Below are 24,713 nucleotides of genomic sequence, written 5' to 3'. Positions count from 1 at the left end.
ATGTTGTGCATTATTCAGAACGACATGATCCAGGATTTTGCCACCAGCGGCAACAAGATGAAGCCAGTGGCCTTCATCCAAGACCTCAAGAGTAAGGATGGCTGCCCTCCCCTCCCCTCCTGTAGCCGTGCAAGAGAGCTCGTAGGGAAAACTGAGCATGAGGTACGGATGGCCCAACTCTCTACCCCTCTGTGACACAGCTCTGGGCTGCTGTTGTCTGCTTTCTCCCTTCTCCTGACACCTCTAGCCCAGCATAGCTGTGGTCCTCTGGTCCTGTCCCCAAATCCTGAGGCAGCTATGGCTTTGGATGGGGTTCCCCGCCATCCCGGGAAGCCTGCATTGCCTCTGTCTGCAGTGTCCCGCTCTGAGCTCCGGGTAGGAGTTTCTGCTCTTTCTGGAGGAAGGTGCACATCAGAGCCTGGTGCCCCCCCTTGAGCTCTGGCACTGGGAGAGCCGACTGGCAGAGGCTGCGACTTCCCACTGCTCCTGGAGCACACGCTAATGGAGACTGGCAGGGAACAGTGGATCAGAATTTTCCTACTACGGACCCGGGCTGGGACCCAAATCAACCGGGACCCCGGGGGCTCTTAACCACGTATCAGAGATGCTTGTTATTTGACATAAGACATGCTATGCCAAAAGCCATTATTTGAGGTTAAACAAGAACCAAATGAATTGCCACCTGCATTTATGGAACAATTAAAGAATACTGCTAGGAAATAGACAAACTTGGACCCCAAGAAGTCGGAGGAGGCTGTGCGATTGGCCTCTATTTTTATGGGACAATCTGCCCCAGATATACGAATGAAACACCAAAATTTAGAAGGAGCAGATTCGAGGGACTTGGGAACACTGCTGTAAGTAGCTTGGACTGTCTAGAATAACAGAGAAAAGGAGAGGGAGCATCAAAGAGAAGGGAGATTAATTGCCGCGTAGACCGGAGCTGCTGCGGGAAGAATGAATGGCGCCCGGGGAAGTAGAGGAGGCTACAGAGGAATTGGGAGGGGAACTCGTTTAGCAGAAGATCAGGGCGCGATCTGCAAAGAGTGAGGACATTGGAAAAACGCGTGCCCTAGAGTCAGGAACCAAGGCTCGACCCTGCAGCCTGTCAAGGTGATGGGTTTAGGTGATGGTTTAGGCAAGTGCTGCCAAACGGGTAGTAATCGGTCACCTATGTAAACAAATCAGTAGCAGGCATGCATCGAGGATTGCTAAAGAGGAAAGTTCATCGGGAGGGCAACTGACAAAGAGGAAGATACAACCAGCAGATGAAGTATATGGCCACCAGAGTGACTGCAATTCCTGAAAATGGATACTAGGTGGAAGCAAAGACCGCGAAATAACTTGCCTCATGCTTGTGCAATTGGTTCTGGGAGTGGGCGTGCTTATGTTAATGCTTTAGGGAAAACGAATGAATAGGTAACAGTTCTGTAAATCTAAACCGCTCAGAATAAGATCGTTGTGGGAGCACTTACGGTGGAGAATCCCCAGTGGGACCCCAGCGCTGCTAATAAAGAATACCTGCTCTACAGGACACTCAGCGTGAAGAACTTCCTCCTCACGGCTAATCCAGACCTGCCCCGCTCTAGTTTAAAGCCATCGCCCCTCGTCCTATGGCTCCGTGCCCTCGAAAACAGCCCCCCCCAGCTCTCCTGGAGCCCCTTTAGGGACTGGAAGGGGCTCGAAGGTCTCCCCAGGGCCTTCTCTTCTCCAGGCCGAACACCCCCAGCTCTCTCAGCCTGTCTTCCTAGGAGAGGGGCTCCCGCCCTCGGATCACCTCCGTGGCCCATCTTGTAAAGCGCTGCCGCATTCACCGCTGACTTTGATAAATCGCTGGGTTACGTTCATAAAACATGCCCCCAGCCCCCACAGGACCCTTCACCCACCCAAAACCCTGGGGTACCCCCCAAGTAGGGCCACCCTTCAATCTATGGGACACCCCCCTGATGTACGGCTGCCCCCAATTGTGCCCCCCCCCTAAATTTTGGGATCCCCCCAATTTGTCCCTCACCCCCCAATGGCAATCCCCAAATCAATGGGACTCTCCCCATAGGCCCCCCCATCTATGCCCCCCTCCAAATGTGGGGACGCCCCCCCTCTTGCTGTGGTCGCTCTGCTGCCCTGCGCCACCTCCCACCCCTCCCCCACCCCTTCAGGGGACCCAGGCGTGCGGGTGCCCCCACCCCGGGAGGGGGGAGTTTGGATGGAGGGGGTACGGGGGGGTGCCCGGACGCCTGGGTCCCTCCAGGACACACACCCCCACCTCACCCCCAGGGCTTGTGTGTGCCTCAGTTTCCCTTGCAGGGGGAGGAGGAGTCACTCCCCGGATGCCTGGGTCCCCCCTGGACGCCTGGGTCCCCTCCTCCTCATGGCCCCCTGGGTACCATCACATCCCCGGGCACCCACAGCCCCCACAGTGTCCCCCCACATCCTCTCAACCCCCCTGGGTCCCCCTCAGCACCCCAGTGTCCCCTCAGCCCTCCAGAGACCCCCACTAATGTGCCCTCAGCCCCCACCGTGTCCCATTAAACTCATTCTGGGTCCCCTCAGCCCCCCACAATGTCCCCTTCAGCCCCCACATGCTCCTTCAGTCCCCCCAAATATCATCTCAGTCCCTGCTGGGTTCCCTTAGACCCCCCTCAATGCCTCCTCAGTCCCCCCATAGCCCCCCCAAAGGGCCTCTGAGACCCATATGTCCCCTTACACCTCACCAATGTCCCTTCAGCCCCATAGTGGGGATTAGCCCCCCCTGCCTGGGTCCCCCCAGGACACACACCCCCCACCTCCCCTACACAGCAGGACCTCCAGGAGGTATTGGGGGGGGCACTCCTGGTGACACACACACCCTCCCCCCCAAGTAATTAACAGCTGCTTTTAACTGGGGGGGCAGAGGAGTATGGTCAAGCTTGGGGGAGGGAGCCCAGGTGTCTGGGCCCTCCCCTTCCCCAGCAGCTGGAGAGGACCCCGACGTCTGGAGCGGGGAGGACGGCGACCCCCACCCCGCCTTTGCGTTTGCGCTCACTTGGGTTCATCTCCCCCCGTGCACACTGTGTCGGTGCTTAAGTCTCCTCTTTACGAGGCAAAGACGGACTTCTGAGCCAGGCATTTGGTGGCCCTTCTCGGGGGCACAAACTGCCTCTCTGAGCCGGGGGGAGCCCCACGCTGCCAACGGTGGCTGCAAGGGGCTGGGCTGTGACCACCACCATGGGGCACCTTCCCCGCTGTGGCCAGCCAACCAAGGCACAGACCAGACCCTGCTCTGCCGCTCCTTCACCCCTCTCCCCGGAGGTGTGGGTGTGCGAGGACACTGCTCTGCCTACACCCTTCACACACACACACACACTTTGGCTCTTCCCTGGTGTTTTCCTCGCCAGGGCACTTTCTAGAGCATGTTCTGGAGAGCAACTCTGGCAGAAGACGGAAGCCTTCAGGCGCTGTGCGAAGGAAATCCCATTTCATGATGGAAATTCTCTTCTGGAGTCCAGCTCTGTCACAGAAGGACCCAGCGCCTGTTGCTGCCATGCAGCAGGACTGTTGGCAAGCTAAAAGAGCGCTCAAGCCTTAAACTAACAGAAGGGCTCAGACGGAGAGCGTGGAGGAGGAAAGAGCAAATTTGGAATGAGCAAGGGGCATCCTCCTTGGCCACGGGGCTGTGCTTGGCACTCTTTTCCTGTCCTCCTCTGGAGGCAGGCACTGCCCCTGCAGCTCCATAGAAGGCCTCAGAGGAAGCATTTTGGACAGACAAGTCAGTGCAGGGTAATTTATTTTATTGAAATGCACAAAGATTATGGCTTCTCAAAGTTTCTGGGTCATACAAGACTGGTAGGGACCGATGTAGAAGTGGTACGACTAATGACGTTTGGGTTTGGAAATCATTATCACAAGTAGAAAAAAAATGGAATAAAAACAAGACAGGATTAAAGCAAACAACAAAAATATCCCAGGAAAAATGGCAGGAAATAGGCTGCGCCAATAAGGAGTTACATTAGGAGTAATTTGCAGAAGAAGATGGATGGTTTATTTCTTCCGAAAAAAGTCAGAAGAGCCCCATCTCTAGGGGAGGTGGGTAAGCCATCCTGCTTGGGGAAGCACATCAGGGCACATCAGATCACATCAGTGATCTCCACATTTACATTTCCTCCTGTACCAAGTGTCTCCAAGTTCCTGCTTCTCCAGCCCCCGGGGACAGGACCCTTGACAGCTCGTTCCCTCCATGGCCCCTCCAGTGAGGGAGTTCAGCAGGGCCTGCTAAACACCCTCAGAAAGCTGGAGGTTTGCTTCTGACTTGGACTTCTCTCGAGGCTGGCTCAGTCTTTAGAGATCTGCGGTTCGGGAATTTGGCACCTGAGGGCTCATTACCACAAAAACAGCAGAGGTGGTGTGGTTTAACCCCAGCCAGCAGCCAGGGCCATGCAGCTGCTGGTGCAATTCTCTCCTTTCCCCGAGAAGGGCAGGGAGAAGAGCACAAAAAGGAGGGGAAAGGGAAAGGCAAAAACAAGGCAAAAAACCACCCCAAACCCACCCAAACTCGTGGGTGGAGGTACAGACAGTTCAATGGAACAGTAACAGAAAAGGAAAATAACAACAACAGTAATAATAATGACACAAGTCACCCTCAGCACTCGGTGAACGGTACCTTTCCGAGCAGCGATAGTGGGTACCCACCCCCCGGCTAACCCCATTTCTACCCTGAGCATGACATCTGTGGTACGGGATTTTCCATTGGCCATTTCATCGTTCTGTCTAGGCTCCTTTCAGCTTCTATGGGAAGAACGTCAGGCACCAGTATAGGTTAGGGGTGGACCTGCTGGAAAGCAGCTCTGAAGAAAAGGATCTGGGGGTCTTGGTAGACGGTAAATTATCCATGAGCAAGCAATGTGCCCTTGTCGCCAAGAAGGCCAATGGAATTGTGGGCTGCACAGGGAAGAGTGTGGCCAGCAGCTCAAGGGAGGTCATTCTCCCCAGTGTGGCCTTGTGGCACAGAAGATCAAGAGCTTCCTGGGGTGCATTAGGAATAGCATTCCCAGCAGGATGAGGATGGTGAGCCTTCCTCTTTCCTCAGCCCTGGTAACACCACTTCTGCAGTGCCGTGTCCAGTGCTGGACTCCCCAGAACAGGAGGGCCATGGGCTTAGAGGAGTGTGTCCGATGAAGAGCCACAAAGATGGTTAATGGACCGGAGCACCCTTCACGTGAATCGAGGCTGAGCGAGCTGGGACTGTTTAGCCTAGAGAAGAGCCGGCTCCAAGAGGGTTCTTGTCAAAGTCCATCAATATCTGATGGGAGGACATGGAGAAGAGGGAGTCAGGCTCTCAGGGATACCCAGCAACAAGACAAGAGGCCACGGGCACAAACTGAAAGACATGACATTTCATCTGAACGTAAGAAAACACTTCTTGACTGTGGGTGGCTGATCACGGGAACTGGTTGCCCAGAGAGATTGTGGTGTCTCCCTCCATGGAGATATTCAATCCCAGTCCTGGACAACCTGCCCCAGGTGGCCAAGCTCGCTTAACAAGAGATTGGACTAGGCTGTCTACGCAGGCCTCTTCCAACACTCCTTACCCTGTGATTCTGGAATGCCCGGCAGTATTTCTGAGAAATTTTCTGTGGTACCCCTGTGCTAGTTGGACTCCTGGTGCCTCGTGCCCATCCTCCTTTTGAGGATGAACTCAGTCACTGTGTAATCCTGAGGACAGGGTTGACCAGGGATTACAAATGTCAGCAAATCCTCAACACGCACCAGTGTTCACTACCCTCGCACCCACCGTGCATTCTCTCCCCCTACAGGGGTATGGCGTGGAAGTGACCTCTGGAGGTCTTGAGCATCATGGTCTGCCCTGAGCAGGGAGAACTTTACGGTTAGGTCAGATTGGTCAGTGCTTTCTCCTGATCTAGCGCTGATCCACTGTCATGGCGATTTCCCCCTTCCCCTCCACCCCTAAAACTCTTTAGAAAAGCTCCTTTCTGCCACTCTTTGTCTTGTCCTCATTGTCTTTTATCCTTTCCACCCCTCCCTATCCCCAGGCCAGATCCTCACACCAAGCAGAATTGTACTGGTACGGCTGGGATGGAGCTCTTACAGCAGCCCGTACAGTGCTGTGCTTTGCATTGGTGGCTAAAATCGTGCTATTAACACACGGGTGTTCTGGTTAGTGCTGAGCAGTGCTCACACAGTGTCAAGGCCTTGTCTCTCAAACACTCCCTGCCCCAAAAGTCAGGAGGCTGGGAGTGGGCAAGGCAGCGCTCAGAGGCACAGCCACGACAGCCAGCCTGAACAGAGCAAGGGGACGTTCCATGCCGTAAGTCGTGCAGGGTTATGGCGTATGTCTTCCCGTGAGACATTGAGGGCCTGCTTTCAAGAAGTGTCTAGACATCTCCCTCCAATGGGAATTAGTGCGTGAATTCCTCTTTTGGCTTTGCATCCATGCACACCTTATTTATTTATTCATGTATTTATTTTCTCTGTTTAAGCTGTCCTTATCTCGATCCATGAGACTTTTCGCCTTCCATTCTCTCCCAGTCCTCCAGGAGAGGGCAGCGGCTGAAAAGCAGGGTGGGTTTTGGGCTGCTGCACAAGGTCAACCTGCCATAACGGTGTCCAAGTGTGTCCTCGATGGGATGCCCTGTGATGGGGTAGCCAGGTGGTCCCCTCCAAGCATAGATAGGGCTACCAAGATGATTAGGGGACTGGAACACCTCTCTTATGAGGAAAGGCTGAGGGATTTGGGTCTCTTCAGTCTGGAAAAAAGACAGCGGAGGGGGGACCTTATCAACACTTATAAATACTTAGAGGGTGGGTGTCAGGAGGATGGGGCCAGGCTCTTTTCAGTGGTGCCCGGGGACAGGCCAAGAGGTAATGGGCACAAACCTGAGCATAGGAAGTTCCACCTAACCATGAGGAGGAACTTCTTTCCTTTGAGGGTGGCAGAGCCCTGACACAGGCTGCCCAGAGAGGTGGTGGAGTCTCCAACTCTGCAGACATTCCAAACCCGCCTGGACGCGTTCCTGTGCCACCTGCTCTGGGTGACCCTGCTCTGGCAGGGGGTCGGACTAGCTGATCTCCAGAGGTCCCTTCCCACCCTATGATTCTATGATTCTATGATATGCACCGGGGGTCCCCGCACGGTCCCAGAGGAGCACCTGTGGAGATACGAAAGGACAGCACAGCCCAGCACAGAGGAACTGCGGTGGTACCCATGGGCTGACACCAGAGCAGAGCCAGGGGCCATGGGGCTCAAGAGAGAAGACCTCCAGCAGCTCCTCTGCACAAGTGGTCAGGGAGTAACACAGCCAGTGGTTCTCCTGAGAGAGGAGGCACCATGAGCTGCAGTGCAGGGCACCGACACGTGGCACTGGGTGCACAGTTCCCAGCAGGTAGTGCCAGTGGCTGAAGCCTCCAAGGGACACCTGGCTCCACAAGCAGCGTTGAGTCCTTTAGTGACCGTGGAGAGCTGCTCTGGTGGGGAGTGGTGGGGCTGGCACTGCCCAGTCTCAGCTGTGTTCCAGCTGCTGGTTTCCAGTCGCACCTGCTCTGTGGTTTGCAGGGGTCTGGGCATGGACAGGGGCAGGGCAGGACTGCCTGTCCTACTGATACAGCCACTGAGCCCAGCAGGAGGATGGAGACGGTCATGTTGAAAGGACTGGCAGGCTGGGCAAGGGAGGCTGTCTCCAGGTCATGGAGTGGTCCAGCAGGGACTGAAGGACAGCAGTGAAATGAAGTGGCTTCTGGGTCTATTCTTCCTTCAGTGCAAGCCCTGACACAGGGTCACAGCCTCCCTTTTGGTGCCACCCTTCAGGAGGGATGATGGTGAGCGGGGGACACCCATCCTTCAGCTACTCCCCAGGCCTGCTAGTGTACCAGGACAGCGTGCACTTCTGACGCTGCACCACGAGCATGCTTTAGGGTAACCAAACCCTTGGCACTGCCTTGGATTAGCTGAGCACCAGCATTCTTCTCTGTGAGGAAATTCTCAGCCTGGATCCGCTCCTGTCTGACCTCTCCCCATCCCTCCTCTGATCCTCACACCTCCTGGGGCTCCTGCTCTCCTCCCTGTGTTCCCTGCAAGGCCTGGAGCTGGTGGTGCCACTCTGCAGCAAAAGGGGGTTGTGGTGCCCTGGGCCATGGCGTAACTCCACGCTGGTCAGGCTGGGAAGCAGCTCTGGGTAGATGGGAGCACTTCCCAGAGGTCTGCAGCTGTGGAAGGAGCACAAAGCATTCCCTCTGACTCCGGATGTTGGCCAGGGAGCATGTTGACCCACCCATGTTCTTTTACTAAGGAAGACGTTAATCGCCCAGCAGTGTGCTTGTCTTGGTCTTTCTGGCTCCCCACTGCCTCTCCTGGTGTTGGCAGAGACCTTGTCTGCTTGTGGATACTTAAATACAGTGCTTCACCTTTGGATAACATCACTTGGACAGTCTCTTGTTCTGTCAGGCCCACCTCAGGAACATGGCTCCTGTACATGCCCTCTGCTCTCCTGGGGGCTCCGGGTTCCCTTCCAGAAAGCCAGGCAGCTACCATTCAGCTCTGCTGCAAGTGGAACAGCCCTGAGCAGGCAATTCAGAGCCCGTTCCCCATCCCCAGTGGCACTGGACACCCACGTGACGCAGCTGAGTCCATCCCTCATTCCCTCTGACCCTTCCCATGAGCCCATGGAGAAGCAAGCGCTGCAGCAGCCCATGGAGAGGGAAGTTCCTGGAACCTATTCCTGACTTCAGCCAGAAGAAGAAGCCAACCTCCAGGCGCTGCACTGGGGAGACACCCTTTATTACGGAGCTGCTCCACGGGCAGACAGGTCTGCTACTGCGACGACTCATTTACCTAAAGCCTCGGGCTTAAAGCGCAAAGCGGGCTCATGCCTCTGGAGATATGGAATGAATTCAAACATTTCTGTATGAGTCCGATCATCACAGATGCCAAACCAAATAAAGTACAAGCCTGTCCTGGCCCAAATTCGGAACGCCCTGTGAGGAGAGACGGGCAGCTTACTGCTGCTGAAGGTGAACCCATTGAATCAGTTTGCTCAGGGCATCCTTCAGCTCCTGGTTCCTCATGCTGTAGATGAGGGGGTTCACTGCTGCAGGCACCACCGAGTAGAGAACTGCCACCACCAGGTCCAGAGTTGGGGAAGAGACGGAGGGGGGCTTCAGGTAGGCAATCATACAACTGCTAATGAACAGGGAGACGACGGCCAGGTGAGGGAGGCACATGGAAAAGGCTTTGTGCCGTCCCTGCTCAGAGGGGATCCTCAGCACGGCCCTGAAGATCTGCACGTAGGACAGCACAATGAAAACAAAACATCCAAAAGCAAAGGCAAGACTAAACACAAGAAGCCCAGATTCCCTCAGGTAGTCATCTGAACAGGAGAGCTTGAGGATCTGGGATATTTCGCAGAAGAACTGGTTTATGGCATTGCCTTGGCAGAGCGGCAGTGAAAATGTACTGGCCGTGTGCAGCAGAGCGTGGAGCAAACCACTGCCCCAGGCAGCTGCTGCCATGTGGACACAAGCTCTGCTGCCCAGGAGGGTCCCGTAGCGCAGGGGTCTGCAGATGGCAACGTAGCGGTCATAGGCCATGACGGTGAGAAGGGAACACTCTGCACCAAAAAAGAAGAATCGAAAAAAGACCTGGGCAGCACATCCTGAGTAGGAGATTGCCTTGGTGTCCCAGAGGGAGTTGGCCATGGATTGAGGGACTGTGGTGGAGATAGAGCCGATATCAAGAACAGAGAGGTTGAGGAGGAAGAAGTACATGGGGGTGTGGAGGCGGTGGTCGCAGGCTACAGCTGTGGTGATGAGGATGTTGCCCAGGAGGGCAGCCAGGTAAATGGCCAGGAAGAGCCAGAAGTGCAAGAGCTGCAGCTCCCGCGTCTCTGTGAACGCGTCTCTGTTCTCAAGCCATTCTCCACACAATCTGTATTTGTGCCTGGGATTGCCATGACCCAGGTGCAGGACCTTGCACTTGGCCTGGTTGAACTTCATGAGGTTCGCCCAGGCCCAACTCTCAAGGCTCTCCAGGTCCCTCTGGATGGCGTCCCTTCCCTCCAGCAAATCGACCGTGCCACACAGCTTGGTGTTGTCAGCAAACTTGCTGAGGGTGCACTCAATCCCACAGTCCATGTTGCCGACAAAAATGTTGAACAGCACTGGTCCCAGTACTGACCCCTGAGGAACACCACTCCTCACTGGTTTCCACGTGGACAATGAGCCATTGACCGCAACCCTTTGAGTGCGGCCATCTAGCTAGTTCCTTATCCGCCAAGCGATCCATCCATCAAATCCATGCCTTTCCAATTTAGAGACCAGGATGTCATGCGGGACAGTGTCAAACACTTTGCATAGGTCCAGGTAGATGACATGGGTTGCTCTCCCCTTATCTACCAATGCTGTGGCAACATCATAGGAGGCAAACAAATTTGTCAGGCACGATTTGCCTTTGGTGAAGCCATGTTGGCTGTCACTAATCACCTCCTTATCTTCCATGTGCCTTAGCAGAGATTCCAGGAGGATCTGCTTTTTTTTGGATGCAGTTGGCCACACATTGTCAGGTCATGCCCATCTTTTCATCCACGAGTACATTCAAGCCCTTCTCCGCAGGGCTGCTCTCAATCCCTCATCCCCAACCTGTATTGGTACCGGGGGTTGCCCCAAACCAGGTGCAGGACCCTGCACTTGGCCTTATTGAACTTGCACTTGTTGAATTGCACATGGCCCCACTTCTTGAGCTTGTCCAGGCCCCTCTGGATGGCATCCTGTCCTTCAGGTGTGTCAGCTGCACCACTACACTTGGTGTCATCCGCAAACTTGCTGAGAGTGCACTCGATCCCACTGTCTATGTCATTGATGAAGATATTAAACAGTACTGCTCACAATATGGACCCCTGAGGGACACCACTTGTCACTGATCTCCATCCATGCCCATTGACTCTGGTGAGAGCTTCGACAAGGCGTGACACCTATCTTTTGCACACCCAAACCAAGGGACAGGGAATCACACCTCCTGTAGGTCTGTGGCGTGAACTGGAGGGAGATGAACCTGAGAGCCTGCAGACCTGTAAGCAAAGTTAGACCTCTGCATTGGCTCATTCGCATCACGGCCCTCCGTGGGGAAACAAAGCCCTCCTCTCACTGCCTAGTATTTGGGGAGGAATAGGGGTTTTCAGAGGGAGCGCTTGTCACCTCTCTTAGTTAACCAAGCTCTGAAAGGACACATCACATGGCTGGACTGCACCACTCTCCCCACAGATGACAGAGATGATGCAGGTGTTTACTTCAGCCTCCTTCCAAGAAGGTTCCCCAGGAGGGGCCCTGCTGCTTTGTCAGCGCTGGAGAACAGGGAGCATCTCGGGGGAGACTGTGGGGCAAAGAAAATCACACCTTCAGCTGCACTTGTGCTCCTGGGCTGGCACAAGCTCCTGGGACCGAGCAAGTTCATGGCAACGGATGCTTGGCCCCTGTAGAAAGAGAGCTCAGGCCAGGAGCAGCTCCTCTGCAAAGAGCAGCAGGGCTCAGGGCAGTGACAAGACGTGATGGGCAACCAGGAGAGAAATTAAAGGCAGCCTGGAGTGGGAGGACAGAGGGCGGGCTCACAGAGGGGGAAATCTTCCCAGTCCTGGACACAGTAAGTCTCTGGCTGCAGGTCAGTGCAGCTGATGTTCCCAGAGAGGTCTTCCAAAGCTGCCACATCTGACAGCCATGGGATCTGTCAGGATGGCTCTCACTGCTTCTCAGGGGTGATTGAGAAGGGGGAACTGCCCATGGCACTGCAGGGAGAAGTTCTGGGTGGAAGCAGCAACTCCTGACGGGGCTGGGTCTTTACTCCATCTGGAGAGTATTATGTGGGATAAGGATCATAAAATCATAGAATCATAGAATCGTTAGGGTTGGAAGGGACCTTAAAGATGATCTAGTTCCAACCCACCTGCCATGGGCAGGGACACCTCCCACTAGAGCAGGTTGCTCAGAGATGGTCACAGCTCTAGCTCACCACAGGGACATTTTGAGATGGGGAATTTTCCAGGGGAAAGTTTAGTCACCAGGTACCAGAAAGATCTTTCCTGCCTCTGAATTGCTTTGATTGGGTTTCTTTTGTTTGGTTTTTTTTTTCCAGTTTTGCCCCATTGTCAACAGGGAGATGGAAAGAGTTTTGGGGGTTTAGATTTGGGAGTGAGACCCCTAAAATGTTACTCTGAATGATCAAGAGGGGTTTGAGGAACCTCAGGAAGTCTCCTCACCTGCCACTGCTCCCCCAGCCTACAGGCAGCACCACCATCTCCTTGGCAGTTGCCATCATTCCCATCAGGGCTCTTCTGAAGTGCTCCTCAGCAGCTGCAAACACAGAGGTTCTCCGGAAAAGCGTCAAGCCCTGGGAGGTTTCTGGAGGGCAGAGGTGAGCACGCAGAGGGTGGGATAGGGTCTGTGAGCACAGATACAGAGAAAGAGCTCTGCTCTTCTGTAGTAGGAGACGGGATCCAGACAATTCCCTTCCAGCGTCTCCAGTGCAGACGCCTGCCTCTAAGCATGCCCTGTTGTCTCCTCTCCCACCCAACAGAGTCCTCTACCCTCAAGGCCATGGGGTCTAAGGCATGTGTCATCTCTGCAGCCAGATCTCCAGCAGAAGAGAGTTGCATCTCTGCCACAACATGCCCTTTTCCTGCTGCATGACAAAGGGGCTGAGAGCAACTGGCCGGCAATGTCGCCACTGGAAGGTGGTGCACACACCTAGGTAAGGGGAAGGCCTTCCTGACAGGCTGCCTGCCTCTCTCTGTCTCTCCAAGCCGCCTTTGGTAGGAGGAACATGGTGATGATCCTTGTTTCTCCATCTCTCACTGTTGCTCTTGTCCCTCTTTTCAAGACCCCTGGGGATAAAGGGCAGGGTGCGGGGGGTTCCCCTGCAGTTCAGGCTCTGAGGGTCCTTCCGTGGAGCTGCCTTTATGGCAATGAGATGTCCATTCCTGGAGCTGTGGCAGTGCAGTGAGTGTGCTTGGGGAATATGCCCACTCTCTTTTAAGGAGACCCCACCTTTAGGACACCTGACTGTCCCCCAGCATGTCCTGGCAGGCTGCGGACAGTGCTCCAGAAGAGCACGGCTCTCCTGGAAGCTCCTTCTGGTAGGCGACAGTGGAGGTGGAAGCGAGAGGTGGAGGCGAGAGGTGGAAGCACAGGGCAGCCTCGAGCAAGACCAAGGAGCACGCTCCCTCTCGGGAGTCTGCACGAGGTTACAGGGAGCTCTTTTGGCCTCGAGTGGCTTGGCAGTGTTTACCCTGAGAGACGAGAGAAAGCCGAGAATTTCTGCCGTTGCAATGAAGACAAGAGGCAGGCATCTGAAAAGTAAATGAGTCTGTACTTGGAGAGTCTAAACTCACCTGCTCCCCCTCATTTCCTGCAGAACAGGCAGTGAAACTGCTGAACCTTCACCGCTCAAAAAACGCATGCGTCGGAGCTTGCATTTACACGCAAGCATGTCTTGGACTGTGTTATTCATTGAGTGCTTGGAGAAATGGTGCATGTGGTGCATTGACATAAGGACAGGGATAAAGCCCTCTGCAATGGGCCACGTCACCTCTGCCTGCTCCCTTTCCTTGCCTTGAGAGAGAGCTGACAGTGACATGACTGAAATCTTGGAAAGGAGGAAGAGTAGGAGGATATGAATCCTGTCCTCTTGCCTCCAGGAAGCAGCTGGGCATGGTCCTTATTTCACCTCTCATGATGGTCACTGGGAATACACCCGCTGGGTAACAAGACTAAGTACTCCTCACCCAGCTCAGGGTGTCCTGCCCTTGGAACAGCAACCAAATGGCTTTTGCCAGCTCTGTGTTAACCCTGCTGCAGAGCCGGAGCAACGTCTCTGAACCCATGGGCAGAGGACCCTGATCCTCACGGCGCACCTCTTCAGCACAAACTGGAGTTTAAGCTGGAGACCTGATGGAAGGTCCCCCAGAGAACTCAGAAGGCACTGTGGGGAGTTTTGTTGTCAAATGCAACGGGCTTTGTTCAAACAAGTCTCTGAGCTTGTCTTTTCCTCCTCGGACAGTCACCCATCCCTGGAAGGACCAAATGTCCAACGTCAGCTGCACCATCGAGTTCGTCCTCCTGGCATTTGCAGACATGCGGGAGCTGCAGCTCTTGCACTTTGGGCTCTTCCTGGCCATCTACCTGGCTGCCCTCCTGGGCAACGGCCTCATCATCGGCGCTGTAGCCTGTGACCACCACCTCCACACCCCCATGTACTTCTTCCTCCTCAACCTCTCCCTCCTTGATCTGGGCTCCATCTCCACCACTGTCCCCAAAGCCATGGCCAACTCCCTCTGGGACACCAGGGTTATTTCCTACTGTAGATGCGCTGCCCAGGTCTTTTGGTTTCTCTTCTTTGTTTCTTCAGAATACTATCTTCTCACCGTCATGGCCTATGACCGCTACGTTGCCATCTGCAAACCCCTGCACTACGGGACCCTCATGGACAGCCGAGCTTGCATCAAAATGGCAGCAGCTGCCTGGGGTGGTGGTTTCCTCAACGCGGTGATTCACACTGGAAACACATTTTCACTACCCCTCTGCCAAGGCAATGCTGTGGGCCAGTTCTTCTGTGAAATCCCCCAGCTCCTCAAGCTCTCCTGCTCGGACTCCTATGTCAGGAAAGCTGGGTTTACTGTGGACAGTCTTTGTGTAGCTTGCGGGTGTTTTCTGTTCCTTGTCCTGTCCTACGTGCAGATCTTCAGGGCCGTGCTGAGGATCCCCTCTGAGCAGGGGCGGCACAAAGCCTTTTCCACCTGCCTCCCTCACCTGGCCGTGGTCTCCCTGTTTGCCATCTCTGCCATGTTTGCCTACCTGAAGCCTCCCTCCATCTCGTCCCCTTCCCTAGATCTGGTGGTGGCTGTTCTGTATGCAGTGGTGCCTCCCACAGCGAACCCCCTCATCTACAGCATGAGGAACCAGGAGCTCAAGGAGGCACTAAAGAGACTCATCCACTGTCTGCTGTTGCAGCAGGAATAAGCTGCCCTTCTCTCTTTACAGGCAATTCTGAGTTTCTCTCAGGCCAGGCTTGGTGATTTGGTCCTTTTCTTCTGCGCTTGAACGCTACCTTTGTAAACAAGTTTTAGGAATCACCACACTTCTCCAGCGGCAAGAGCCTGGTCTGTCTGACCCAGAGGCCTTCTGGAAACGGTGCCCCAGGACCAGGATGTTTGGGATGTCCTGGCAGTGTGGCTCCTGTTCACGTCCTCATCCCTGCACCAGCACAGCCCCGCTGCCCCACATGTGGCCCCACAGTCAACGTGTGAAGGCACCACACTGTGCAGGGTGCATTCAGGGGTGGGGAAACATCCCCCTGACGTGGTCTGCACAACAGATCTTGGTGCGCAGGAGTTTGCAGACAGTCCAAGTCCGGGATCTGCCAGGGTCTGGGAATGTGTGAGCCTGGGGACGGCTGTATCTTCCCCCAGTATCGATAGGGCTGGCCACATTGTAAACCCCCCCAAATTCCAACCAATTACTGTAAAGCTTTGCAGGGTCTGGGGTTTTTGTTTCCTACTGTTGCGTGGTGGGGAGAGAGAACACTATGGAAAAGGAGCTCTCAAGTTTGAACAAGTCACTGAGATTCCTGGACTGTAACTTTGAGTGAACAGTAGATCTGCTAGGAGCCTCCTAAAGGGCCTTCATCCTCTCTTCTGCCTACGGACAGCACCAGCATCACCTTTGCTGGACCCCTCAGCGTTGTGCTGACCTGCCCTTTTCCACCTGTGAGCATGAACATGTCCCAGCCCGTGCCCTGCCAACAGGCAGGTTTCTGCAGAGCAAAGAGGAGTGCAGAGAGGTTGGGATGGGGGCTGTGAGCACCGACAGGGCAGAGGCATGGGACAGGGGAACAAAACCCAGAAATGTTGTGGGAGGGAGAATTCAGAAAAGCCCTGCAATGCAGACCCCTTCCTCCGAGCAAACGCCCTTGCCTCTCTCCCACCCAGCAGAGCCTCTGCCCTCAGGGCTGTGGGGTCCAAAGCATGAACCACCTCCTCTGCAGCCAGAGCTCCACAGAGCCGTGGTGCAGCTCGCCAGCATCTTGCCCACTGTCCCCTGAAGACCACGGGGGCTGAGAGCAGCTGCCCAGCAATGTTCATGTCATCCCTTAACGAGATACCATCATCAGGACGCTGGGCTGGAGGTGTCCTTCCAAGCTGTGAGCTGCCCTCCAGGATGTAAATCTGCCCCATAGCACCTTTGTCTAAGTCTCCCCTTATTTATCACTGTCTTTTCCTCCATGGACAGTGCCCCATTCCCTGAGACATGTCCAACAACAGCTCCATCACACAGTTCCTCCTCCTGCCATTGGCAGACACATGGGAGCTGCAGCTCTTGCACTTCTGGCTCTTCCTGGCCATCTACCTGGCTGCCCTCCTGGGCAACAGCCTCATGGTCAGTGCTGTAGCCTGTGACCACCACCTCCACAACCCCATGTACTTCTTCCTGTTCAACCTCTCCCTCCTCGACCTTGGGTCCAGCTCCACCACTGTCCCCAAATCCATGGCCAATTCCCTCTGGGACGTCAGGGATATTTCCTACTATGGATGTGTTGCACAGGCCTTTTGCTTTCTCTTCTTGGCTGGAGGGGAATATTTTCTTCTCACCGTCATGGCCTATGACCGCTACGTTGCCATCTGCAAACCCCTGAATTACAGGACCCTCCTGGGCAGCAGAGCTTGTGTCCACATGGCAGCAGCTGCCTGGGGCAGTGGTTTCCTCCACACTCTGCTGCAAACTGCCAACACATTTTCACTACCGCTCTGCCAAGGCAATGCTGTGGGCCGGTCCTTCTGTGAGATCCCCCAGATCCTCAAGCTCTCCTGTTCCAACTCCTCTCTCAGGGAAGCCTGGCTTCTTGTGGTTAGTGTCCCTCTTGGGTTTGGGTGTTTAATTTTCAGTGTGCTGTCCTACGTGCAGATCTTCAGGGCCGTGCTGGGGTTCCCCTCTGAGCAGTGACAGGACAAAGCCTTTTCCACGTGCCTCCCTCACCTGGCCGTGGTCTCCCTGTATGTCAGCACTGGTATGTTTGCCTCCCTGAAGCCCCCCTCCACCTCGTCCCGGTCACTGGATCTGTTGATGGCTGTTCTGTACTCACTGCTGCCCCCGGCATTGAACCCCCTCATCTACAGCATGAGGAACCAGGAGCTCAAAGACACACTGAAGAAACTGGTTCAGAAGCAGGAATAAGCTGCCCATGTCACTTCACAAGCGCTTTCCAGTTCATCTCAGGAACCTCCTCTGTATTGGCCATTTGGTTTGTGATCATCGTGTTTTGCCAGGAATGTCTGCATCCACCCCACTTCTCCAGAGACATGAAGCCAGTCTGTCTGACCCAGGGGTCCTGTACATGTCTCTGGCGTGGTGGTACAGCTGGACACGGAGCTGTTGGAGCGGGTCCAGAGGAGGGCCACGAAGATGATCAAAGGGCTGGAGCACCTATGCTATGAGGACAGGCTGAGGGAGTTGGGGTTGTTCAGCCTGGAGAAGAGAAGGCTCTGGGGAGACCTTATAGTGGCCTTCCAGTACCTGAAGGGGGCCTACAGGAAAGCCGGGGAGGGGCTGCTGGCAAGGGCATGTAGCGATAGGACGAGGGGCAATGGTTTAAACTAGGGCAGGGCAGGTTTAGATGAGACATTAGGATGAAGTTCTTTACAATGAGGGTGGTGAAACACTGGCCCAGGTTGCCCAGAGAGGGGGTGGAGGCCCCATCCCTGGAGACGTTCAAGGCCAGGCTGGATGAGACTCTGAGCAACCTGATCTAGTTAAAGATGTGGTCAATGGAGTTAAATCCAGCTGGCGGCCAGTCACAAGTGGTGTCCCTCAGGGCTTGGTGTTGGGACCATTTCTGTTTAACATCTTTATTGACGATCTTTATAAGGACATAGAGTGTATCATCAGGAAGTTTGCAGATGACACAAAGCTAAGCGGGAGTGTTGATCTGCATGAGGATAGGGAGGCTCTACAGAGAGACTTGGATAGATTGGACCGATGGGCCATCGTTAATGGAATGTGCTTCAACAAGGCCAAGTGCCGGGTCCTGCACTTGGGCCACAACAACCCCATGCATTGCTACAGGCTTGGGGCAGTGTGGCTGGAGAGCTGCCTGGCAGAAAAGGACCTGAGGGTTCTAATTGACAAGGGGCTGAACATGAGCCAGCAGTGTGCCCAGGTGGCCAAGAAAGACAATGGCATCCTGGCTTGTATTGGAACTAGTGTGACCAGCAGAAGGAGGGAGGTGATTGTCCCCCTGTACTCAGCACTGGTGAGGCCACACCTGGAGTATTGTGTCCGGTTTTGGGCACCTCAATACGAGAGAGATATCGAGGTGCTGGAGCAAGTGCAGAGGAGGGCAACGAAGCTGGTGAAGGGCTTGGAGAATAAATCTTGTGAGGAGCGATTGAAGGAGCTGGGAGTGTTTAGTTTGAGGAAGAGGAGGCTGAGGGGAGACCTCATCGCTCTCTACAACTACTTGAAAGGCCATTGTAGAGAGGTTGGTGCTGGTCTCTTCTCACAAGTAATTAGCGATAGAACAAGGGGGAATGACTTTAAGCTGCAGCAGGGTAGGTTTAGACTGGACATTAGGAAAAAAGTTTTCACAGAAAGAGTGGTCAGACACTGGAATAGGCTGCCCAGGGAGGTGGTGGAGTCACCATCCCTGAATGTGTTTAAGAGTCGTTTAGATGTGGTGTTAGGGGTTATGGTCTAGGGGACAACTTTGTAGAGTGGGGTTGATGGTTGGACTCGATGATCGCAAGGGCCTTCTCCAACCTGAATGATTCTATGATTCTATGATTCTATGCCCCTGCTCACTGCAGGGGAGTTGGACTAGATGGCCTTTAAAGGTCCCTTCCAACCCAAAACGTTCTGTGATTCTATGACTCCTGTGTCACATCTCTGTAATAAAGGGAGATTTCCTCAGTGCAAGTGTCTGGAGGTTGGACTTTTCTTCCAAAGCTGAAGTCAAGAGCAGGCTGAAGAGGTTGTCCCTACCCTTCCCGTGGCTCTCCAGATTTCCCCCTCCCCTTGCTCTTCCATCAGTCAGACTCCTCCAAACTATCTGGTTGCTGCGTTGGCCTTCAGGGAGTTAGGAACTTGCTGCCTCTCTGAGAAGTCTGATGAACTCTTGAGGCAACTCCTTAAGTATGTTTCTATCTATATTTTCCTAGCGCTCTCTCTAAACCGGTTCTCGTACGGATATGCCTTGTGGAAGGTGACCCTCGTTAGATGCAGCTTGCACTTGGCATGTAGTAGAGGAGAGAGTTTTAAAGCTTATTGAGTTGCATCATGTGTAGCTTTTGTTCTTTAGGCAATGAGGAGAAGTCCTCCTGTGCCTGCATGCAGGCAGTTCCCTGAGGAAAGCAGGTGGGAATTGGTGCCAAGGAGCTGTAACATCCAGCTGCGGACTTCAGTGGAGAAGTCTGATGTAAGGACAAGTGCCGCAAGGCCCAGGGGGCCGATCAGAGGAACGGTGGGGTCGGGGAGGTGAGGAGCAGGGATGCCCCTTGAGTGTGTGGCCTCAAGGGACTGCTTTTCCTACCTGCCCATACCTGCTTAGGTGACCCTCTGGATCAATACCTATTTGAGACTGCTGCTATCGCTGCTTCGTAAACTGGAAAATAAAAACAAATGCCTTTAAAATGGAAAACTCCCTTCTCATTATGTCCTCGTTGAAGTCTCCCTCTGTAACTACCAGCCTGAAAGCTCTCCAATTAGCTGCAGGAGTCTTGAGGACTTGAAGAAAGTTACGGGAAGAGACAAGGTACACGAAGGCTCTCTGCCTTGTAATGAGCCCCACGGTGGGTTCGGTGCTGAGCCCGTGGACCCGCAGCGCCGAGGGGAGGTTGCACAAACTGCTCAAGGAGTCAGAAAGAAATGCTGAAGTGTCTTGGAGCATTAACAAGCCCCACCGAGGGCCATTACCAAGACGGCCTCCCCATGGACTCGTTAGAGCAGAAGTTCGGAGGCGGCGATGACAGGCAGGCAAAGTGCCGGTGGCTCCGACGCTGCGTGAAGCCTTGGTGTGCTTTATGAAGCCAAATGCCAAGCCCTGACCCCAGCCCCTCACCCTCAGGAGAGAGACCCCGTCCATCACACATGGCTCAGGGCTTTCATGGGTTGCGGGGGGGTGTGGTGCCAAGTGAAGGACAACAGTACGACACCTCCCAGCCTCGCCGGGGGGCGCAAGAAGGCAACGTGGCCTCGGTGCCATGGGAACAATGTGTCTCCTCATAGGCCCTGGTGGCAGAGACATCAGCCATAGCCAAGGGGACAAAGAGCTCAGTTCTGTCAGGGCTTTTCGGCCTTGACGGCACCCTTGGCCATCTCCACCATAGGCTGTCCTACACCGTCCCATGCCTGCGCCTCTTTCCCTGCAGACTGTAGACACCCAACACACTTCCCCACCTTGTTCTCACCCTGGCACGTCCCTGCCTTTACTGACATCTCTCCATCCTCACTGGCTGCTCCTTCAAATGCAAAATCATGGGTTAACGCAGACTCCCTCTGAGTGACCTGTTGCGCCAAAGCACCACCTTCCTTCGAGCGACGTTTCTGTCTCCTCATGTCCATCTGCACATCCAAAACGGCAGTTTCTCATGGCTTTCCTGTCTCGTGCTCTTTCCCTCTACCAAAAACCACGCGATCATCTCTGACAGTAACAGTCAAGCTTTCTGAAGCTACTATTATTCTTCCCTGAGCTGCCACTTCACCAGGCCAATGCGGTCCCCACCTCTCAGCCTTTCCGCACATGGTCCCTAACCCCATCTTGGTAGCCCTCCTATGGGCCCACTCCAGTTCCTCCCCGCTCCTCCAGAAGAGAGAGCCCCACATGAGGACACACTATTCCAGATGTGGCCACACCCGTGCTAAGTCCTGGGGGTGATAACTCCCCTTGCCTGGATGGCCACGCTCCTCCCGGCGCAGCCCAATGTGCACGTGGCCATATTCATGGTTAGCACCACGGTCCTGTATGGCATCGCTCGTAATGCCCAGGCCCTTCTCCTCCAGGTTGCTCCTCATTCAGTTCAGGTCCAAGCCTGCTTTGATGTACAGGGTTGTTTTGTCCCCTAACGTAGAAGATGATAAGGAGAAGATCCCATCTCCTTGAAATCTTCTTGAGGTTTCTGTTGGCGTAATCCCTGAGTTTCTCAAGGTGCGCTTGGACTGAAGCTCCATTGTGCCTGCTGTTAGTGTGAGCGTGCAGATGCCCCACCTGACTTGGGGTGTCTGGCACAAGGACAGAGCATAAGGAATTTAAAGGACAGGACAGATCATACATTAAAAGAGGAGACACTAGTTAAATGAAATTGCAAGCCAAGGTAGGCATTACCATGGTGACCATCCCAAAAACACCAACTGAAGGGACAAAAGAAGCAAAACCAGAGCCAACAAGGGAAGCTTTAAGAGGGGTGGGCTGTTTGTATGGGAGGGCATGAGGATGATCCAAGGGAAGAACTTGGGAGGGACAAAAGAGGGAAGAAGGAGATAAAAGATGAAGCCAAGGATAAGGTCATGGCTGTGTGGGGGTATCTGCCAAGCAGCCCTTCACCTGAGAAAGACTGACTGGCGTGGACACAAAACTGCTGTTGATCTGACCATGCTTAGGTCTGCATTATTTCCATGGCCACGGGAACATGAGTGCTTTCCCGACCATCACCAGGGAAAATGCCTGTAGTGGATGGCAACACTGGAAGGGACCTCAGGAGGTCTCTAGCCCAATCGTCTGCTCACAGCAGGGTCAGCCATCAGGTTGCACCAGCTTGCGCAGGATTTTATTCATTTTTGGCCTGAAAACCTCCAAAGATGGAGATGGCACCAGCTCTCTGGGAAACATTCTTGTTGGTCATTGGCCGTCATCCTCCCATCACGTACCGTGGTGAAGAGCCCGACTCCTCCAGTTACCTCCTGAAAGGGGTGGGAAGGCTCTTCTGTGGTCTCCCCAAAGTCACCTTTTCTTCTGACTGAACAAATCCAGCTCGCTCAGCCTCCCTTACAGCTGACAGCTGACCTTACAACTGCACCCCTGAGATGTTTAAGACTCTTCCAATCCTGTTGGCTTCTCTTGGATGTGCAAAGGATGTCACGGTTGTGAGAATGTCGTCATCCTCCTGCCATGGCTTTTTGCCTGTGTCACTCTCCCTTGTCACCTTGATGTCACGCACAGGTGTTGTGGGCTGTGAAGAGGGCGTGATCTGAACAAGTAGCCATTCACAAATGAACTTGGAACTCAAAATGCTGCAGGCCCAAGAGCCAACATCACACCGTGGGAAGGGCTGGTGCTGCGTTTGCCACACTTGGTGCTAAGCCACGTGCAGAGGAGGAATTCATGTCTACAAGAATCGCACTAACTGCTGTCAGTGGTGGCAGAAACACTAAAGCATTCAGGTCAGAAGGGACCTTGGGAAGTCTCTAGACCAACCTTCCACTCATATGAGGAGGAGCACTGAATTCCCACCAAGTTCCTCAGGGCTTTGCCCAACAGTGTCCTGGAAATGTTTTGAAATGGGGGCTTTGTCTAAGATCGTCAGGGAGCTCCAGGGTACCCTCTGAGGAAGGTGAGGGTGCCAGATAAGGAGAGACACAGGATTCCTTGACCCTCAACAAGCCGTTAGAAACCTCTGGAAGCTTCTAAAAAACTCCTTCTGCTGCCTTTGATCAACAGGTGCATTGCTGAGAGGCTGCTGAAGCTATTCCAGCCCTTGGACTGTTATTCCCTGCTGCTCTTCCAAGAAGGCACCAATGACATAGCCAAACTTGGACCTACAGGTCAGCCAGCCTCATCGTGATCCCTAGCGTAAGAAAGGCAGGTATTGCTTTTACAGAGGAGAGAAGCCGTTTCCATCACAGGTGACACGATAAGGGAATGACTAAGACAAAGAGGCTCCAGCAAAGGCTCGTAGAACATCTCTTATCACACAGACAACAGGACAAACTGATTCCTACTGGATTAGTGTCTAGAAGGGTAGCCAAGCATTTAACCAGGGCTAATGATATTGAGCAATCTTTTACCAAAAAGGAAAGAAATAAACTAGTCAGATAATCCCTTTGGGTGTAGCATAAAGAGAAGTAAACAGAGGCAGGACATGCGGGAAGAATTTTAGGCGCCTCAGACAGACTGTGAACCCTGGAGTACCCAACCAATGGGAAACGGGAGGGAAAAATTTGGCCGGGATTAGGGAATAAAAAGGTGTGTTTCAAGAACTGGAAGCATGCCTACTTGCTAGGTCACCCGCTTTTGCAAGAACGTGAATAAAAATGTGCTTCACAGAGGATTCTGCCTGAGGATGAGCCTATTTCATTCGGACTGGAACGTATTTCTCACACTAGGAACATGAAGGAGCAGCTAATCCGGGAAACCATTTCCAGGCACATGAACAACAAGAAAATCACCAGGCGTAGCCACCATGGATTCGAGGAGGAGACCAACCTGATAAACTTCTACAACAAAATGATTGGCCAGGTCCCAGAGACTGAGGGAAGGGCACCTAGTATCCAATTTATGGTTTATTTTTTTTTCTTTTTATCAAATCACAAATCTTTCTCTGGGTATGGGTTTCCTGATAAGAAAACCATTTCCCAGTTCTAGGTGCAATCTACCACAGAGGCACTTATAAGGGAAGGCGATGAGGGCACCTTGCCCACCGAGATCAAAAGGATAATGCAATCCCTGAAAAAGGATTTCCAGTCTCGGTGGCATTTGCTTACGTTCACTTATGACCTCACCAGCAGTAAAGCCACAGCTTTTGTTGTTACAATACGCAATGCTTCGGTACCCACCATATGTCCAGTCATTGCGCTGGGATTAAGCCACCGTGGAACCGTCCTCTGTCCCTTAGAACATAGAGTATGGGCCCAAGAGCGTGGGAACCAACAGCAAACCATTGATGTTTACGCGTGTGGTGTATGGGACCAATAGGATTTGTTTGTGAAAGTAGCACCATTAAGGCCCAGGAAGGTTGTCTTGACACTGAACAAAATGTTTGTCATTTTGAAATACATCCTGATGAAACCCCTGACACTGTACTTGTAGATATTGGAAAAGGACGTGCTTGTGTAGGAACCCTTTGGGATTATTTATAGACGACGGCGCTGTAGGGACACACAATCAATCAGATATCCGTATTTGTAGGTTTGCTGAAATTATGGAACGTGACTTTAACTATTCAGCTTGTCCTAGTTCCAGTATGGATAGGGTTAATTTTCCCCAGGCTCCGGCAGGGACACAGGTATTCCATCCCCTGGGAGCCATGCCCGGGCTTCGGCAGGGACACGGGTATTCCATTCCGTGGGAGCCCGCCCAGTCGGTAGCCAGGGGCTGCCAGGGGAGGGGGTGGGAAGTCACCAGTTGGGAGAGGGCTGGGCTGTCCCCGGTCCGGTGGGTGAGCGGTGGTGCCGTAATCTGTCAATCAGCAGGGGCACGTTCCACTGTCCGTGTTGTTGTTGTTGTTGTTTTCCTGTTCCCTTTGCTGTCCCGTTAAACCGCCTTTGTCTCAACCCACGAGTTTTGCTTTTTCTTCCAATTCGCCCCCACGGCTGTAGGGGTTTGAGAGAGCAGCCGCGTGGTTCCTTGTTGCCGTCTGAGGCTGAACCACCACAGGCTCCTGTCTCAACCTACCAATTGCTGCCTTTTAACTACGCATTATATCAAGATTAATTGCCTACCACACACACCCACCTCCAACGGAATGTGTACAAACTGT

The 24,713-nt window shown here is 53.7% G+C and overlaps 3 protein-coding genes across 3 annotated transcripts; 2 read left to right on the top strand and 1 right to left on the bottom strand.

Annotated features, from left to right (window-relative positions):
* Window positions 1–8,985: 8,985 nt before the first annotated feature.
* On the bottom strand, window positions 8,986–12,289 carry LOC128901379 (olfactory receptor 14C36-like). The gene is made up of 2 exons (XM_054183343.1): window positions 12,234–12,289; window positions 8,986–9,886 (listed from the first exon to the last, which is right to left on the bottom strand). Exons 1-2 carry the CDS (start codon window positions 12,287–12,289, stop codon window positions 8,986–8,988), a joined length of 957 nt encoding a protein of 318 aa, XP_054039318.1.
* A 1,766-nt stretch (window positions 12,290–14,055) lies between these two features.
* LOC128901378 (olfactory receptor 14C36-like) lies at window positions 14,056–14,991 on the top strand. The gene has a single exon (XM_054183342.1). It carries the CDS (start codon window positions 14,056–14,058, stop codon window positions 14,989–14,991), a length of 936 nt encoding a protein of 311 aa, XP_054039317.1.
* A 1,287-nt stretch (window positions 14,992–16,278) lies between these two features.
* On the top strand, window positions 16,279–17,202 carry LOC128901377 (olfactory receptor 14I1-like). Its single transcript, XM_054183341.1, has 2 exons — window positions 16,279–16,674; window positions 17,056–17,202. The coding sequence occupies exons 1-2, from the start codon at window positions 16,279–16,281 to the stop codon at window positions 17,200–17,202; spliced, it is 543 nt and encodes a 180-aa protein (XP_054039316.1).
* The last annotated feature ends 7,511 nt before the right edge of the window (window positions 17,203–24,713 follow it).

Source organism: Rissa tridactyla, chromosome 25 (assembly GCF_028500815.1).
Source record: "Rissa tridactyla isolate bRisTri1 chromosome 25, bRisTri1.patW.cur.20221130, whole genome shotgun sequence".
NCBI classification, from domain to species: Eukaryota; Metazoa; Chordata; class Aves; order Charadriiformes; family Laridae; genus Rissa; species Rissa tridactyla.
This window is presented reverse-complemented; position numbering and strand designations above follow the sequence as displayed.